Source organism: Coccinella septempunctata, chromosome 5 (genome assembly GCF_907165205.1).
Source record: "Coccinella septempunctata chromosome 5, icCocSept1.1, whole genome shotgun sequence".
In the NCBI taxonomy this organism is placed as follows: domain Eukaryota; kingdom Metazoa; phylum Arthropoda; class Insecta; order Coleoptera; family Coccinellidae; genus Coccinella; species Coccinella septempunctata.
Genome location: NC_058193.1, coordinates 1,680,985 through 1,699,659, shown reverse-complemented (window position 1 = coordinate 1,699,659; position 18,675 = coordinate 1,680,985). Strand labels below are relative to the sequence as shown.

General features: G+C 36.7%; 1 protein-coding gene across 1 annotated transcript in view; it reads left to right on the top strand.

Moving 5' to 3' along the window:
- The window catches only part of LOC123313368 (elongation of very long chain fatty acids protein AAEL008004-like), a 61,633-nt gene extending 56,602 nt beyond the window's left edge, over positions 1-5,031 (top strand). The window contains exon 8 of the mRNA XM_044898227.1: positions 4,254-5,031. Coding sequence (XP_044754162.1) covers positions 4,254-4,466 — 213 coding nt within the window. The 3' untranslated portion in view covers positions 4,467-5,031. The remainder of the gene's footprint in view (positions 1-4,253) is intronic.
- The last annotated feature ends 13,644 nt before the right edge of the window (positions 5,032-18,675 follow it).

The window sequence follows — 18,675 nt, the reverse complement described above, 5'->3', positions numbered from 1 at the left end:
TTATGAGGATCGTTTTTCTTGAATATTGGAACAACTAGAGCTTTTTTCAAAATAGTGGGAAAGATTCCAGCACTTACAGAAACATTAATACAATGAGCAAAATGTTTACAAATCTCAGAGCTTATCAGCTTCAGAATCCTAGCAGATATACAATCAGCTCCTGCGCACTTATTACTCTTCAACAACTTAATTACATCAGCCACCTCGCACTCAATTACAGGATGAAAAAAAAAAGTTGGGTTCAACATTGGTGACAAAGTGCAAAAGGGAGATAAAGAATTCTCATAGTAGGTATGTAAGGTTTTCTCTGTTACCGTTGAAAAGAAGTTGGCAAAAATTTTTGTTAATTCCACAGTATCACTGTGCAGGATACCATCAACAAGAAGCTCAATACATTTATTATTTCTGTCCTTTCGGCCAGTCAAATTATTTACTATGGACCATACCGTTTTGTTCTTATTATCCGATCTATTAATAAGCTCATTATGAAATTTTAATTTGGTATTTTTGATTAACGAATTATATTCGCATTTGGCCTTCTTGTATAAAAAATATGTGTTCTGGCACTTTACATTTGAGTGAAACCAATGCAAATCCATTAGTTGACGTTTCGCTAGAACCACTTCCGTAGTGATCCAACTATTTAATTTGTGAGCGTTAATGGGCAATTTTACCATCGGACAACATGACACAAAAGTACTATGAATGGCATCAACGAATGCTTGAAAACATTCATCAACATCAATGATGTTATAAATGGCATGAAAATCATAAATTGAGATATGATATACAAAATTGTTGAGATTTTGTTGACTCAAGTTTCTGATCATCTTCGAACCACCCTGTGTATTGACTTGAAGTATGCAATTAAATTCCACCAAGATAGCACGGTGGTCACTCAAAAGAGGCTCAAAAACTTTAACATTGGAGCCAGATATGTCTGCACTTGTTAAAACATAGTCTACTTTTGAAATAGATGTATGACCAGTGTTGTCAGTGAATACTCGCGTAGGATCTTGCGACGAAATCTTTAAATCAAAACAATCCATCAAATCAACAAATTGCTTACGGCTAGTACTCTGAATATCCAGGAAATCAACGTTCAGATCACCACAAACAAAGATAACTTCAACAAGACTTGAACAGTAGCTGAGGGCATCTGATAGTCTGTCCAGAAAAACTTTGAAATTACCGGAGCACGGCCGATAAACACCTATAATGCCTATTCGGAGCACGCTGGTCACCACAATAATTCCGCACATTTCACAATGCATCTCCTCGGAAAATTGAGACACGCACAAACTTTTCGATTTCATGCCAGCTTTAAGATATATCATCGAGCCCCCATGTGCACGAATAGGGCGGCAATAATAGTCAGCTAACATATAACCAGGTAGAGTCATTGATTTCACGCTCTCGGCACTGCACCAATGTTCAACAACACTCAATACATCGGGATCATTCTCATCCAGAAGTAATTCCATATTATCTAATTTATTTGATATACATTGGGCGTTTAGCTGTAGAAGTCGCAATTTATCAACTTTACTAGGATTTAGTCCGTTGGACGGTTCTTCATTCTGCGGTGAAAAAAACGGTGTATATTAGCGTTATTTGGCCAATTTGATCCATCCAATGCTTTTTCATATTCGGTACTTGGAATAATAACCTTAAAAGATGAATAACTCTCAGGATATCTAGAGATAATTTTTTCACACTGCACGGAAGAGAACTTCTTAATTAGAAATTCTTTTAGATCTTTATCCGTTGTTTCAGGTTTTAAATTCGAAACGTGGAATATGCTGAGCTTCCCTATGCCCTCAACGGCCACATTTTCTGTACAACTTCCAACAGCTAACGTTTTATTACGTTTTCTAACCGATCTCTTATGAGAAACGACATTCCACTCATCATTATGTTTTGTTTTCTGAGTATCAAAATTTTGCTTGCTTCGATGATCCTCTATCTGATTGTCCACCGCCACAACCGATTTATTCGAAACATTCTGTTTTGATTTCGGATCTTTAATGATTGGTATCATATTTATATTTGTTGATGTTTTCGCATCCGCAACATATAAATGGGGGGTAGCATTCGAACAGCCAGGACGATCGGTTATCATATTATTATCGGAACCTGACTCACCACACCTCGCCTGAGATGGCTTGTTTATGTTTTTATTCGCCGTTTTTCCCACAAATTTATCAATTTCGGCATTTTTCTTCAGAATTTCACTTTCAAGTGTTGAAATTTTGAATCTCAGAAGTGAATTATTCTCCATCAGCAATGCGTTTTTTGCTTCTAACTCGTAGATAATCTTCATTAGGAGGTCCTGTTGGGTAGACTCACTAGATATTATGTTGTTTTTATCCACAATGTCAGCCATCGGTGAAATATTACCGGCATTATAATCAGCGGCAGATGGTAAATCGCAATAACAGCACTTTTTAATTTTATTAGCACATCCAGGATGGTAGAATTTGTTACAATTTTTACATTTTATAGAACTTTTGACAATTGTTCTCTTGCAAGTAGGACATTCGGGAATTAACAAATGAAGAGACTCGCTCGACACAACCTTCTTATTCGACGACATCTTGTCGAATGTACGCCACTCAACAGAAACTCAGTCATTTCTGTGTTTTTATGTGGTTTCTGCGCTTCTTTCTGCTATTTCTGTTCGCCTTTGTTGATCCCTGATAATTTGACATATTTACTTTCATCTTTTCTTGACGAATAATTTCGGTTATAATTTTGCACATGTAAGTCATTTTCCTCAAGTTTACAATTCGACTCTCAATATTTGTTGATTTACTGTTTTCTCTTTCCATGTACTTTTCTGTTGCTGTCTTTTATTTTATTACTGTTTTCATACATCTTTGTATTTGTCTGCAGATGCCTGAAGATGGCCCAAATTTTGTAATGGCCGAAACATATGTAGCAATTTTTAATAAAGAATTTGGAGCAGACACGAAAATTTCGTCTTTTTCATCAAAATACCCAGACGCATTCGGTGCGCCCTCTATATTTTATCTATTCTTGAAAAAACTGCACAATTGGAAACACCCTAAATTTCATAACTAATGATAAAGGGTTGATAAAATAATTTCATCAATGACAAAATCATCCTCAGCAACAAAAAAGGTCAATCCATTCCTGACACAAAAAGTTAGGGTGGCCATTAAGGAATGTTGGAATGTTTCCATAACGCAAACCAAATATGGATAAAAGTATGAAAAAGTGACCCACAGCTCTTGAAATTTGTTCTTAATTGAGCGAGGATTAGTATAGAGTAGCGACCATTGTTTGAAATTTCGAGTTAGTTTTTTTAGATCTAAAAGGTCGACTATCAACCACAGTTGGCAATCCCTTCGAATACTTCATGGTCAGATTTGGTTCACCACGAGTTTGTCTCTTACGATAGTCCGGACTGTCGTAGGATACGAAAAACTTGCATCAATTTTTCTATTGCATTTGAGTCAATCATAAAATAGGTACCTAGATTACGGAATGGGAGGGATAAACGGAATTAATTCACTATGAAAGTTAGGGAAGTGAATTGAGTTGGAACTTCCTTCCAGTCAGATGGCGCTAGGGTGTATTCCTTCGCCACAGCTTTTAGTATTCAAGATTCAATGGTTAACACTCAATGGCAATAGAGACTACTAGCATTGAAAGAAGGGGTGCGAGTTGTATTGCCTTGAAATGACGAGACCATGGTTAGCATCTACTTTTTCTAGACGGAATTCTATTTCTGTTAATAATTCGACTGATAATGATGGTTGGCTAGTTCGATCATGATCGTAACATTTGTTGATATTAGGCTTGTTCGTAGAGTGGTTCACAACGGTTGTGAACTGTACAGAGCAAGCGCAAATGGATTTTCGTCACCCTAAAATGGAATTGCGCTTGCTCTGTACAGTTCAGAACCGTTGTGAACCACACCACGAAAAAACCTATTATATCAGCCGATTTTATATATCTAACTTATTCAATTCCGTTTATTCCAGTTAACGTTCGGATTGTAAATTTTGTTTTTAATGATTTGTATCTTTGGATTCAGTTCATTTTAGTAGCACCAAATGAAATTGCTTCATTCATTTTTGGTTATTGTTTTTAACCTGAGGCAGCTCGAAAATATTTTGCCGAAACAATCCCTAACGATGGATGGGTATCATAAGTTCCTTCGAATGAAATTCCCACTCCTCTACTCTATATATAACTTCGGTCAATTGCAAATATTATTTTTGCAGGATAAACCCACGGAGGAATCAATGGATGATGAATTTGAAGGGCTTAGTGAAGATGATGAAAGAAGATTCAATATAGGAATATGTTTTGCCACCCAAACATCACTATACGACGATGATGACAGCCTGAAAAAAATCAAGAAAGGTTACAAGACCGATGATAATACTCTCAGAAACAGAGCATTCATAAATACCATTACCACTGCAGATTCATAGTATTAGTGACGATTATTCATTGCTCAATTCCCATGTGTTTCCTATTTGCTTTTATCATTTCAACGACGTAAAAAATCCTTCATTTCATATCATTACACTTGACCTAAAGTTATGCAGTGAAATGCGTGAACGAAAACCAAAGAGTTATTTTATAGATGCCTGAATGATGATGCTTTCACTGGAGTTTCATTTTATACTATAGGTACTGGTAAATAAACTCTCCAACCAACGACGTAGGAATGGTTGTCATTATTATACCAGCAATAATATACAACAACCTTTCTCACTGGGAATTTTTGTTATTTTATTTTACATTGATTGTTTAGGAGTTTGTTCAGCTCTCTTTGTGAAAGTAAACACAATAAAAACCATTTTAAATTTGGGTCCTTAATAAACTCATTCAGTTCAATCAAATGAACATCACAAGTAGTTTATGTGTATTCAGGAGGTTCGATAAAAATCTAGCGGAGGTGATAATGTGTATTAGACTTATGTATATATAAATTTTATATTTAAATAGGCATAGTTAGACTAAGTAGGTTTGATTAAATAATTCTTGATACTTCATGAAACTATCATTTACAGAACCTTCTATGCAGGGCCGGTTCCATTTGAGGAGCCATGCCCCCCCCCCCTTTTTGGAACTTGAGAGAAATATTTTTTATTCGAAAATTAAACAATGATTTTAAGTTCCTCTTTAAATAAAAATAAGTTTCAAAGTAGTTTTTTTTCGAGCATACAGCTTATATTACAATTATAAAAATATACCTATTTATTTCATATCAACAAACAACTTGAAGAATTTCAGTTATAAAATCATGGCACCCGCTCTCAAAATCACTCTTGTCACCACAACTGCACTGAGCTCGATGAAATTCAGATATTTATTATATTACTAGAAAAGTCAATTTTTTAGAATATGTATCACATTAAGATCTTCTATCTTTCTGAGAGATACGCGTGTCAAAAGTTGACCTTCGAAAAATTCTGAAAATTATTGGTGTCACTAAAAAATCCGTCGAGACCAAACGGTTGCACCGAGCTCGATGGAATTTCCAGATTTATTGCTATAGTCTACGAGCTAGCAACATTAACGAGCAAGAATTTAAGGAAGGGTGATTCTTCAATATATAATTCTTTGGAGACTGCCGAATAGAAAAGGAGACCTCTGCCAGCCGGGAGATGTAGCGTTCTCCAGTGCGCAGCGCTCCTTTAAAAGTAAAAAAGATAAAAAGCACTGCTTTCAGGCAGATTTATTTTTATTGCATTCATTTCGGAATACAATTGGGAATACGAATATTTTTGAGCAGATGTTTTGGACGTTGGTAGAAGCCTGGCAGACGCCAATTTTTATGGAGAAAATTGTGAAATTTCCATTTTCCATTTCAGGAAGGCTGAAATTGTTATATAATATTATTCAAATAATGAAAATGGACTAGTAGGAAATTTGAATCGAGAAGTGAACTGCATGGAACGTTTCGCCATCAATCGAAAGAGTAGTAGGTATACCGGTTTCTGGCTTATTTGCCGTCATCAGTACCCCATAACTCAATTCGAGGATGACGATCAGAATGAAATGCAGAACTTATATTTAATGCCAGAAATAACATCTGAGATATAACAAACGGATGTGACATCTAGAATTATTCATTTTTGAGTTATTAGCAAAAATTGATTTTGACGATTTCGAAAAGTTCTCATAACTTTTTTGTGTTTGAAGTTACATATCTAAAACTTGAAAAGCATAGAATATGATACATAGAAAGGTGAGTATATAAATCAATTTTTCACATTTTTAGCGACATTCAGAAGAAAACAGTAGACACATCTATATGTTTCAAAAAGAGGTGACCCTGTCTCTACAGTAGGATGAGTAGAAAACTAAAAAATAATTGGTGTTTGCTAGGTAAAAAAAATTTCGTAACGCCATCCGCACTCAAGAAAGGGCGTTGAAGAAAAAAAAATATACACATTTTTACGATTTTGCCGAAACCACTGGCAACATTGTAATGCAATTTTAAATGAATACGTTTGGGAAGCTGATACATCCAATAAATTTGCTTGTATGTCTCACTATTTTGACTCGCATAGTTACACGGTTCGTATCAAGTAGTACTCAACATAACTTTTTTAGGGTAAGATTTATTAATCAAAATTTCAAGTAAACTCAAACATCATTAATTTCACACCAAAAAGGTAGGTAGGTACTCATCCCAGTTAAACTCGATACTGTGTACCGTATTGAATTGAACATCTCGTTGTTTACTGGCCAAATTTCATTAATACATCTCTGTATAGGTCCGATTTCCATTCAGTATTTATTTCTGACTTTTTAGTATGTACCTTCCAAATTTTTTTCCAATTTATTTTAAGGTATTTTTGTTCGATTGTGTTCTAGAATTTAGTGTGTTATGTTGCAATCAGGTAAAAAAGTGGCATAGAAGAGCCAAAGAAAGGATTGATCACGAGAAGGAAAAATTAATTTTTAGGATTACTTTTGATAACAAAGAATGTGATATTTCAGTTTTCGAACTTATATAATTGGTTTGCATTATATTAAATTTTTTCGATTTTGATTCCATGAATGAGTTCATACAATGTGTCAATATTGGAATGGGACATTTTGATAAGACCTCGACAAACATTGGATATTTGTTGCTCTTGATGTTGCTCTGATGAGGTCAAATGAGACCTAAACCATGGTCAGCATCTGCTTTTCTTCGGTGGAGCGTACTCCATTTGGGGCCTTGACGATGGCAAATTGGCTAGTTCAATTCAGATCGTAACACTTGTTGATATTCATATCAGCGGGTGTTATGCATCTGAATTTTTCCTCATTATTGTATTCATTGCCTCCCCGTTTAGGCGTGATCATTCCTTATTATGATATAACAAACATTCTGCAAAATATTTGAGCTCTCTTTGATTCTCGTATCAAAAGTTATATCAGTGAACAGGGTTATTGGGGTATCAGCAGTTTTTTAAGAAAACTCCTTTTCCTTTAGCTCGAGCTTTCGAGATTTATTGTTTATCTCTTCATCAGGAGCAATACGAAACTTCCATTGTCAACTACCAGAACTACCCTGTGTATCTATGAACGTTAGGCTGGATTTGTTTTCAGATTTGGAATAGTCAGGAAAAAAGAGCTGGAGAATGTGCCGTCCATTTTCTTCTAGCTGCTATAGTTTTCGAGATCCCTTCAGTAGACAACGAATTTTGCCCACCCTGTAGGTTTAACGTCGATATGAGATTCATAACTTTTAGCCTAGTTTATATGCACTAAAAGGTCCGGTTAATATCCATCAGGGGCCCAGGCAACGTCCACCAAATGTCCATTGTTTGACCATTTTGGTACAATTCCTGTCTAAAATGAGTTCTTATTGGACCAAATATGGAGATCCATTGGACGTCCAAACTGGTGTCCATGTGTTTATTGGGAAACGAACATTATTTCATTTTATTAGATGGATATTGCGATAGAATTTGCATTCGAAATACAGTTCTTAAATTCTTCACTGAAAAGTGGCTCTCTTCTAGAGAAAAAAACGCAAAAACTTTTTTTATCTAAATTGAATAATCGTGAGGGAATGAAATTTATTTTGCAAAAAGTCACTGCCGAACTATTTTTTCCTCAAATATATTGAAGTTAATGCCAAAACGCACGCCATTGTAGTAGTTGATAAGAGGCATTTAACAAAAAATAATTTAAATTTTTTTTAAATTTAATTAAAAAGTGTCTCGACGGCTATGGTCAATGACTCAAAATATTTAAATATTTACAGTTCTTTAAGTGTACAATTAAGTAAATTAGATGCGATGAGGTGCACTAGAGTCCGGCTTGGAGAGGTCTGCTCGCATATTTCCCTGAAGACCATGTAATTCTCGTTTCGTATTGAGGAAGGGGTAGTTCATTAGGATGTGTTTGACAGTGAGCGGCGTCTTGCAGTGTTGGACGAAGTCATGAGGTAACTGTGGGTGTATTTGGTGTGTCCAATTCTAAGTCTTCTCATTATGACTGTGGTATGTCATGTCTGTCTGATATGGTGAGCTTGAGGGTATTAACACTTGGATGGATTTCGTGTAGCTTGGAGGAATTGCGGTCCCATTCCTGCTGCCATTTCTCTTCAATTTGGGACTTTAGAAGTACTTGAAGGTCTTTTTGTGTGGACATGTTGAATGTTACGGTGAGGATGCATCTTTTGCGGCTTCGTCAGCAAGATCATTTTCTGGTATTCCTACATGTGAGGCTATCAATATTATTGTCAGACGGTGATGAGTGCGAATCAGTTGTTAATATCGGTCGTGGATAATTTGTACTATAGGGATGCTGAGTATATCCGTCTTTGATGAGTTTTACAGATGAGGCTGAGTCGGTGCATATGGCAACATCAAGTTGATCTAAATTTATGTTTTCTGTAGCTTTAAGAATGGCATATAATTCCCCCGAAAGTACGTTTGCATAATTTGGTAGTTTGAATTGTTGAAGGATGCTATTCGAAGTTGTTAGAGAGCAGGACATTCCTTTTCACTTTTAACGTCGGCGTCGGTGAAAGTAAACTTTCATTGATCTTTTGAAGGAATTTTTGTTGAATTAGGAGACTTGCAGTGGCTTGCTTAGGAAATTTAGAAAGATATATGTCAATAGTTGGTAGCGTTTTGTTCCATGGTGGTATGAGAGAGGTTTGGTTTGGCAGGGTTTTGAATAATTAATTTAAGGTATTTTTGACTTTTGACAATATATGACAGTGGACGATTGTGTTTAAGTGTTTGGACCAGTGGCGTCTGGTCTGTGAGGGCTATAGGGCTACAGCCCCCCATACAAGAAATCACAAGAAATCAATCCCTTTATGCTATTTACCTTTCCATACGATTTGTAATGAAAATATTACATTCCACGGTTATTTATATAATTTATTAATGTAAAACTTTCATGCGACTCATGCAGTTTTGTTTATTTCAATCATAATCTAGCAGTTCGTCCCTGCATGGGCGATGAATCGTATAGCCCCGAATTCTTGCATTCGGACAGTCATTCGGCTCCAGCCGCAACTCTTGTCGGTCGTTTCAAAAAGTAAAAGGGCTACGATAAAAGTCACCCCTATCCGCTGCCCGCTAGCGTATAGACAACCTAGCGTGTGTTCGTATTTGTTTACGTTTTGAAATCATGGCGGACAATAGTGTTCAAAATATTTTAAAAACTTATTTCGCTGGCGGAAAAAAGCCGTATTAAACTGCTGGATAGCCGACTCCCGATTTAAATTTAACCCAGGCAGATAAAACTTCAAAAACTTCTTACGCAAGACGATTCTCAAGACAAGTGTATAACAAGTGATAACGTATGGGCAAGGGCAGGATTTAGAGATTTGAAGCACCTTAATGAAAAAATTAAGAAGCATGAGCTATCTGCCAAGCATGTAAATTGTTCGACAGAATTAGCTTTTCTGGTTACGACTAATATCGCTGCTCAATTAGATTCAGCTTACCGGAATAATATTATTAAGCACAACGGGCAAGTAGATAAGAACAGGTACCTATGTTTTAAGAAAAATTATAAATTGCATCAAATTTTGCGGAAAACTGGTTTTAAAGTTTCATATTTTTATTATTATTCTAAAAGTAGCCCCCTAGTGAACTAGATCACGAGCAGCCACTGGTTTGGACCGTTGGTGTGTGAGAAAGTAATTGGGGGTAAAAAGGATTATGAGCTTCAGCTGATACTCGTGCTGCATATGTGAAGAGTAGTTGTTGTCTTCTCAGTTGGAGGGGCAGTTCATTTGCTCCGATATAAAGGCGTTCAGCTGGACTTGATCTGAAAGCTCCTAAACAAAGTCGGAGGTATTATGGATAACGTCGAATGTTTTCAGATTGGTGTTGGAAGATGAAAGGTAGACTATGCTGCCGTAGTCGAGTTTTGACCTGATGAGGGTTCTGTACAGTCTTAGTAGAACTTCTTCTTCTGAACCCCATTGTGTGTGAGAGAGCGTTTTTATGATGTTGAGTTTTTTCATGCAACTATTCTTGAGATTCACAACATGTTCCTTCCAAGTTAGTTTGTTGTCGAATATCACTCCAAGTATTTTGTGGGTTTGAGTAACTGGAAGTGGAATTCCGTTGAGAAGTATGTGCGGGTTCAGTGTGCTAGTAGTCCTTCTGCTGAATTTGATAATTTTTATTTTGTTGTGGAGAAAATCAGTCCTATTTTACTTGACCATTGTTTGTCTACAGTGATTTGGATTTGTGATGATGTAGTCTTTATTATTATTATTATAACCAGATTAAGAGTTTAGGCAGGGCCTATAAACTTAAATATAAAAAAAAATACAAAAAAAAAGTGAACAATATATGCATAAGGTAGTCAAAAGTTCACAAGAGAGATATAGAAAGAAAAAATAAACAAAAAAAAATGAATACAGTCACGAGTTTCACTACTGAACGCGACGGCGCCAGCTATCGAAGCTGCTCTTGAAAGTGTTCACCGACAGGTAGTCCACCACACATGAAGACAAGCCATTCCAAACACCAAAAAACGCGATTTGTTAGGAAGTTCTGTCTCTGCGCAGTTTTCGACAGTCGGAATTCATCCTGAAGAGATGACCAAGATCGACCCCAAACGGATTGTGGAGCGCACGATAGGCGATGATGAGATCACCTCGAATCCTCCGATCAGCAAATGAGGGCAAGCACATAAGAGAAAGCCTCTCCTCGTAAGTAGGTCGTCCATATGGTAGTCGTGTTGCCTGACGCTGAACCCTCGAGCATTGCAAAATCTTTGTTCAGTACGGGAAACCACACAGGGCAAGCAAATTTCAAAATGGGGCGGATATAAAGCTGGTACAGGGCTGAGCATGTAGGTGGATCACATCTTCCGAAAGCTTTCCGAATAAGAAAAAGAGAACACTTAGCTTTGTTGACTGCAGTGAGAATATGATCGGACCAGCTCAAATTCTCAGTTACAACCACGCCGAGGTCACAGTGGCTACTGCAGGTAGCGATCGGAATATTATTTAAAGTGTACGGACGACGGGGGTTGTGGGTGCCTAGGTGTAACACAACACATTTCTCCAGATTAACGGCCGGTTTCATAATCAAACCTAAAGTAGCTTCAATTTTAAAGCTTCCTTTAACCCTACTAAAAATGACACTAAAGGAAGCTTTAAGCATAAAGTGACTTTAAATTTGATTATGAAACTGGACGTAAGTGGCAATTGCCAGTCTCGACACCAGAGGCTCAATTTTTCTAGGTCCTGCTGAAGTTCGTGAGCTGCGTCGTTAGGATTTCCGAACAATTTGGTGTCGTCGGCAAATTGAGAACAGTTGGACATGAGGATTTTCGGCAAATCGGAGATGTAGAAGATGAAGAGAAGAGGTCCCAATACGGAACCCTGAGGAACTCCACTTAAAACAGGTCTTGACGATGAGAAGGCCCCTCCAACACGAACCCGAAATGATCTATCGGTTAGAAATGCCTCAATCCAACAGAGAAGACGGCTACGAATTCCAAAATGTCTAAGCTTGCGAAGGAGAAGTCTATGGGGCACATGGTCGAATGCGCGTGAAAAGTCTAGATAGACCACGTCAACTGGATGGAACCTGTCCAGTGACTTAGACCAGGAATTGAGGGCTTCAGGAAGGTTGGTGATCACACTTAGCAAAGATATGCGAAAGATTATTCTCGACAAAGTTCTCCATTTTGCCCTTGCTAACTCTCTTATACCTACCTGACAGCCAGCATGGTTTCCTGCCAGGGCGTTCGCGGAGAACTTTGTCGAGAATAATCTTTCGCATATCTTTGCTAAGTCTTGATGCTTTTACCTCGGCAGTATATTATTAGGTCGTCAGCATATACACCAAACTTCACAGGACAGAGAATTGATTTTGAAATGTCGTTTATGGCCAGGATGAACAGAATTGGGCTTGAGACGGATCCTTCTGGTAATCCATTTGCTTGCGGCATCTCAAACGGAATTTTTTCCATTCACGTTTACCACAAATTTACGGTTTGATAGGAAGTTGTTCACGAACCTGTACATAGACATTCCCACTAAAATGGTATTGCGATACGCTATTTAAGATTACATGTTTGAATGGCGGTAGAAGGCACTTTCAATATCAAAAATTGCGGCTATCACGTTTTGTCTTATGCTGAAGGCCTCGGAGATGTATTCTTGGAGTGCTGCCAGGTGTCAAGTGTACAGCGATGAGGGCGAAAACCTGATTGATAAGGGGAGATTATATTGCGCTTTTGTAGGTACCACTGTATCCTGAGAAATATGATTTTTTTTAGATGTTTGCACATGGTGCATGTTAAGGCAATGGGTCTGTGTGGTTGGTCTGGCTTGCGAATGGGGAGAATAATCGATTTTTGCCATAGTTTAGGAAATTTTTGATTAGCCCATAAATTGTTGGGGAGTTCAAGCAATTTCTCGAGACTTTTCTGAGATGAATTCTTCAGAAAAATGAAAGGATTATTATCAGGACCGGCTGCAGAATTTTTGCACTTTTTTAGGGCGTCTGACTATTCACGAAAGGTTAGAGGAGGTTCAGAAAAGTTTGATCATCAATTTGGCTCTGGTTGATTGTTGATGGATCTAAATCATTATAATCGTGTTCAGTGGTGTTGGTGTTCTTGAACTTTTCGTGAAAATGTTGAGCGACTGTGTTGGCGATTTCTTGGTCGTCATTCAGGACCGTGCTATGATAGCTGGTATCGTATTATTTATTTCGGTGCCATTGATTCGTTTTATTTTCTTCCAAACCTCGGTGGCAGGAGTGTCACTGGTTATTGAAGATACATAGTGACGCCATGAGATTTTTTTGCTAGGTATGCTTGAGGGTGCGCCTGGCCACAGCTTTCAGTTTTTTTAAATTTATAAGGTCTTCTGTGCTTCTAGTTCTGCGGTATTTGTTGAGAGCTGTTTTGCTATCGCGAACTGTTTTTTACAGTTATCATTCCACCAGGGCACATTTATTAGGACTGTGGCTTTTACCTACGTATATTTTGGCCGCAGAGATAATGCTATTAACCAGGTGATGAGCCTCATCAATGTCTACCGGAAGTTGTAGTTCTGCAAGATGTGAGTCAGTGTGTGCCCTGTAGTTGTTCCAGTCTGCTCTTGTTACGTTCCATCTGATTATATCCCTTGGTTGTGAGTCTGCATTATCAGATATCAGAATGAGGTAGTGGTCACTTCAGAATAGGTTGTCCAAAGGGCTCCAAGTCCAGGGGCGGATGGGCTACCTCGAACCGGCCCGGGAATTTTCTTCCAGACCGGCCCACTTCAAGAACGAAAAAAGTATACTTTTGAGGTGGGGGTTCAGTGGAGTAGCATCAGTTGCCATGAAAAAAAAATTTGATGAGCAGCCCCTAAAGATGGCACCTTAAAAGCAATTTTCAAATGTTTTTTTTACAATTCAAGAAACTGTCAAAAAATTGAGCAGACATTTTGTGGGAGCGAGAAAGCGATGAAAAAATTGGGCCATGTTTCCATATAATTGCGAGGAATATTAAAAAACACCTCTAAAATCGTTTCGCCAGAATTTTATTTTCTTATTCATATAATACTTCCGAGAAATTAATTTTTGATTTCCTGCTTTAAGTGATAGTTTTCACCTAGTTGGCGGATAGCATGCAGAGATTATAGGGAAACACCAAAAATTTTTTTTTGCCTATATAGAACAACTACTCAATTTGATTTTTGTCCATTAGTCCGCTTTATGGTTTCTAAGAAAAAAATTAAACATTTCTTTTCATATGCTTTCTTCAGGAAGCTGTACATAAACATGGGCTGCTCAAAAAAAATAAATATATTATATTTATATATAATATATGAAACACCCACTGTTTTCCGACTATAAATCGACCCTTAAATTAACTACTCCTTTACAATCTGCATTATGTTAGTTTTATATTTATTTCAATCCATTTTATTCAAAACAACTCTGAGTAAATAGAATCAACGGAAAATGTATCTATGTTGTCTATAGGTATGGTTGAAAAAATGAAAATTTTCAAATTTTCTCACATTTGACATCAAGTATTTTTTGAACCATACACAACATGAATGCATAGTTTCCAAATTTCGATTTCAAATTTCCTTAGGGTAATTTTGAATGAAATTGGTGGAATCTTAAATGAAAAAAAAAGGTTAGAAATAGTCTCTATGTACCATTAATTTCTAAACCATATTTTTACCATAATACCTTTCCATGATTATGTTAGATAGTTTTTTCGATATCATATTTTTATATACCTTGAAATATCATCATATTAATTATTCACTTCAAGATTTTGCTAAACAAATAAGGTGCAATCCAGTGACCCACTAACGTAAGACACCCACGGTACCTACATAAATTTTGAAGAAACACTCATACATATTATTCAAAACTTAAATAAAATCTATAAACTATTGATACTGCAACTAATTAAATGGCCATTAAGCTAAACACGCCTAATGTTGCTAGTTTTGAGATGTGGAAAAAACAAAAATTTATGATTATGATAATTTTGACTGTATAAACTAGAAAATTGAGTTGTAGGAGTTTTTTGTTGAGAAATAAGAATACTTATATATCTATAACTTATATAAGGAGCTAGATCTCAAAGAAGAGACCTATCCTATCAGAAAATATATATTTCCTCAATAACCTTAACCTTTTTTAGGAGATTTTCGTTTCACATAATTGAATTGCAATCTATGCATCTTCAAATAATAAGTTGGCCGACATAGATTTTGTATTTCCTATAGCGAGCAAGCTTCTTTCAAATAATATTAAATAAAGTAATAAAGTAAAGTTTGGTAGTGTGATATTAAAAACAGAGGTTTAATATCACATAACTAAACTTTACTTTCACACCCCGTGTCCCATGGACTGGCAACTTAAAACATTCGTATAAGGCAAGTTCAGCATAATAATCATACAATCACGTGTAGAGTTTTTTGCAGCTTCTGTATTTCATTACGTTTCAAGCCACCCTGTTTATGGCAGTTGTTCAGAATAATTTATTTTTATCAATTTCATTTTCAAAACTTATTGAAACATATATTTATTGGTAGTTTTCCCAACATTCATTTTGAATTGGTTTTCAATATTTGTAAAAATAAAAATATCGACGACAAAAAAATGGTACAATGTTTCATTGGTAAATGAACATACGGAAACCTGAGCTAGAGCTACCCTAGGCGAGTCCAAAAAACCCATATTAGTTAGATCTAATCAATTCCATAACCGAGATACAGGGTGCTTCATATATTCACCTAAAATTTGAATTTCTCTTAACTTTTGAACCAACCAGTATAGTCGGTTGATATTTGGAATATATGATTGACTTGCACAGGTGTGTACGGTGTGAACGGTTTGTAACCAAAATAAGCAAGGAAAACATTTCTCACTTCGCTTTCCTTTGAGCAACAGGACGTGCGGGACAATGAAATTTACTGAATTTCATTAAAAATGTTCCGCTCTTTTCAAATATCTCCGTCAAATCCAAAAATTTTGATATACAGGGTGTTGAATCTCAGCTTGGAAGATGTCCCATATTTTTCATTTACGGACCTGGAATTTTGTGGAAATTTAAATGTGAATATATCGACCTGTGCAAGTGAATAATATATTCCAATTATCAAGCGACTCTACTGGTTGGTTCAAAAGTTATGGGAAATTCAAATTTTAGGTGAATACATGAAGCACCCTGTATCTCGGTTATGGAATTGATTAGACCTATCGTAATTGGGATTTTTGGACACGCCTAGGGTAGCTCTAGCTCAGGGTACTGTCTGTTCAATTACCAATTAAACACCCTGTATACATGTATATATGTACATATGAGTAAGCATATAGTGGAATTAGTGAGAAGGCTCTCAACAATCTTGCCTTTGCCAAACGTTTTTTCAGATCCCCACATTTTGTTGTGTGCATTAAAGTCCCCTACGATGATAAATGGGGAAGCAAGTTGCTCAATCAGTTCTGTTAGCTCTCTTGAAGTTAGGTTGTAGACCGGAGGTATGTATAGGGAGCATATTGTAATTTTTTGGGGCTCCAAACGGAGACAGCTACTGTTTCCAAGTTTGTGTTAAGTTGCACATTGCTAGAGTAGATGCTGCTGAAAACGAAGATGGGTTTACCTCCGCTAGCTCTATTACAAGCAGTTCTTAAATGGTGGTATCCTTCAAATGCTCTAAGTTTGGGGTTATGATTATTATTAAAGTTCGTTTCTTGTAGACACAAGATGTCAGGAGAAATCTCGGATACTAGGTGTTGAATGCGTACGAGGCGAGAGTAGAACCCATCGCAGTTCTACTGAAAGAGATTGAAGACAGTGGAATTTAAAGTTTAGATTTTTCTTGGGAGTCGTCGGAGAAGTACCTAATCATCTTCTTGGTTCTTGTGAGGACCCTGAATAATTGTTTTCGAGCTCAGGAATGTCCAGTTCCAGTTCTGACTTGATTTTCTTTGCCATTCTTGTAATCCTATTTTTAAGTGATCGCTCAGGTTAAGATGGATAAATGTTGTGGAGACCAATTAGAAAAAGTTTGAGGTCTTGGGTTATTTCGTGTGCCTCTTTCAAAGGATTGCTGCTACCGTGCGTGTTTTCAAAAAAAGCTAGTAGGTTTTGTAGAGGTATATTGAAAGAGCTATTGAGAGATCATTGTTGTAGAGTTGTTCGTTTGTTTCCCTTGATTTGTCAGACATTTTGGCTTTCTTTTTTGTGTATTTTGCTGAGGGTTTTTAACAGGGGTGTCCGGAGGAGGCATCTGAGAACTTTCTGAAGGGGATCGTCTTTTTCTGTAGAACTAGACAAGGCTCTTTTTAGGCTGAGTACGGTCGTCGATTCTTCTAGTGTGGTAGACTCGTTTGCTTCTAGTGGTTCTGGCAGATTGACTTCTTGAGAAGTAGGGAATGGTGTGGAGGTTAACATTTCAGTACTTGAAGTTGATGCTGGTGTAATAGACATTGCAGTGTTACTAGTTAAGTTAATATTAGGGCAGTTGGCGGCTATATGTCTTGTTTGCTTGAATATGTAGCATTCCATTTTATCTGTGGATAGAAAGATTTTATGTTCGTTGTCCTCGAAGTTAATAAATATTGAAGTCTGTAAGGTGAAATATTCTGATGGTGGAACGATATAAACTTGCCGCCTAAAGGAGAGGATATGGTTATATTCATCATCAAGAATTCCAGCTCTCAAGAATATTATGGGTGAGACCATCTAAAGTTTATCATACTTTTAATGGCATCTTTTATGAGATTATGGGGGATAGACGAACATACGTTGGATATTATTACTCTTTTGGCTGGTGTTATCAGTCGTCTGATAGAAAGGTCATATTCCCCTACTTTGATTATTCGATTTTTTTCCATTAATTGGTCGATATACTCGAGTTTACTGAAGTATATGCATATTCTATTATTCGAGATTCTAGATGCAAAGATGAAATTTTTGGGGCCGATAATGTTGCCTATAGCTTTTACATAATCGAAAAGTTTCAGAGATTCTTCACAATGGAACAAAATGGCTTGTTTTTTCTTCGGGAAAGTGGATTTTGGGGTTGTTTTTGCTGCAACTACATAAGACGAGTTGTTGTGGCTCTCAGTTCCGGGTAAGATATTGATTGGGTTCATGTTTGTTTAATTGTTGTGCCGATGTAGTCAAAGGCCACTCATTTGCAGGACTATGAGAAGGACAATCAGCAATACTCCGCAGATGTATTGTTGGTTGCCTATCTAACAATGTGAAAATCCGGGAGTCTGGCTGAGTTATCTAATCTCCGCAAGTTGTTTCACTAGTTCTTATCGAAATGTTCGTAATTTCCACTAAATTTCAGGTAGAATATCGGAAATCTCACGGAACGAAAAATGCACATGTAGTCACCATGAAGGATGACCGTAACTTCCTAATTTAAAACGAGATGCTTCTTTTTACCAAATTTCGTTCAAACATCTCAAGAAGTTATGAAAATATCTAGGAATTTGTTATTTATTTGGAGCAAATGTAATTTCCTTTATTTTCGAAACAAATCATTTCGAACAAAGGCCTATAGGACCTTTCCAACTATAAACAACTCACAGAACAATATCCTGAGTTTGTTTGCAAGGTACCCTATATATCCCTTCTATGAAATCCTCTAGTTGAATCGAACTTAAGTGATTTTTTATTACTATACGAAAACTATATCACACATCCATGCGTGAGAATAACACTCGGACG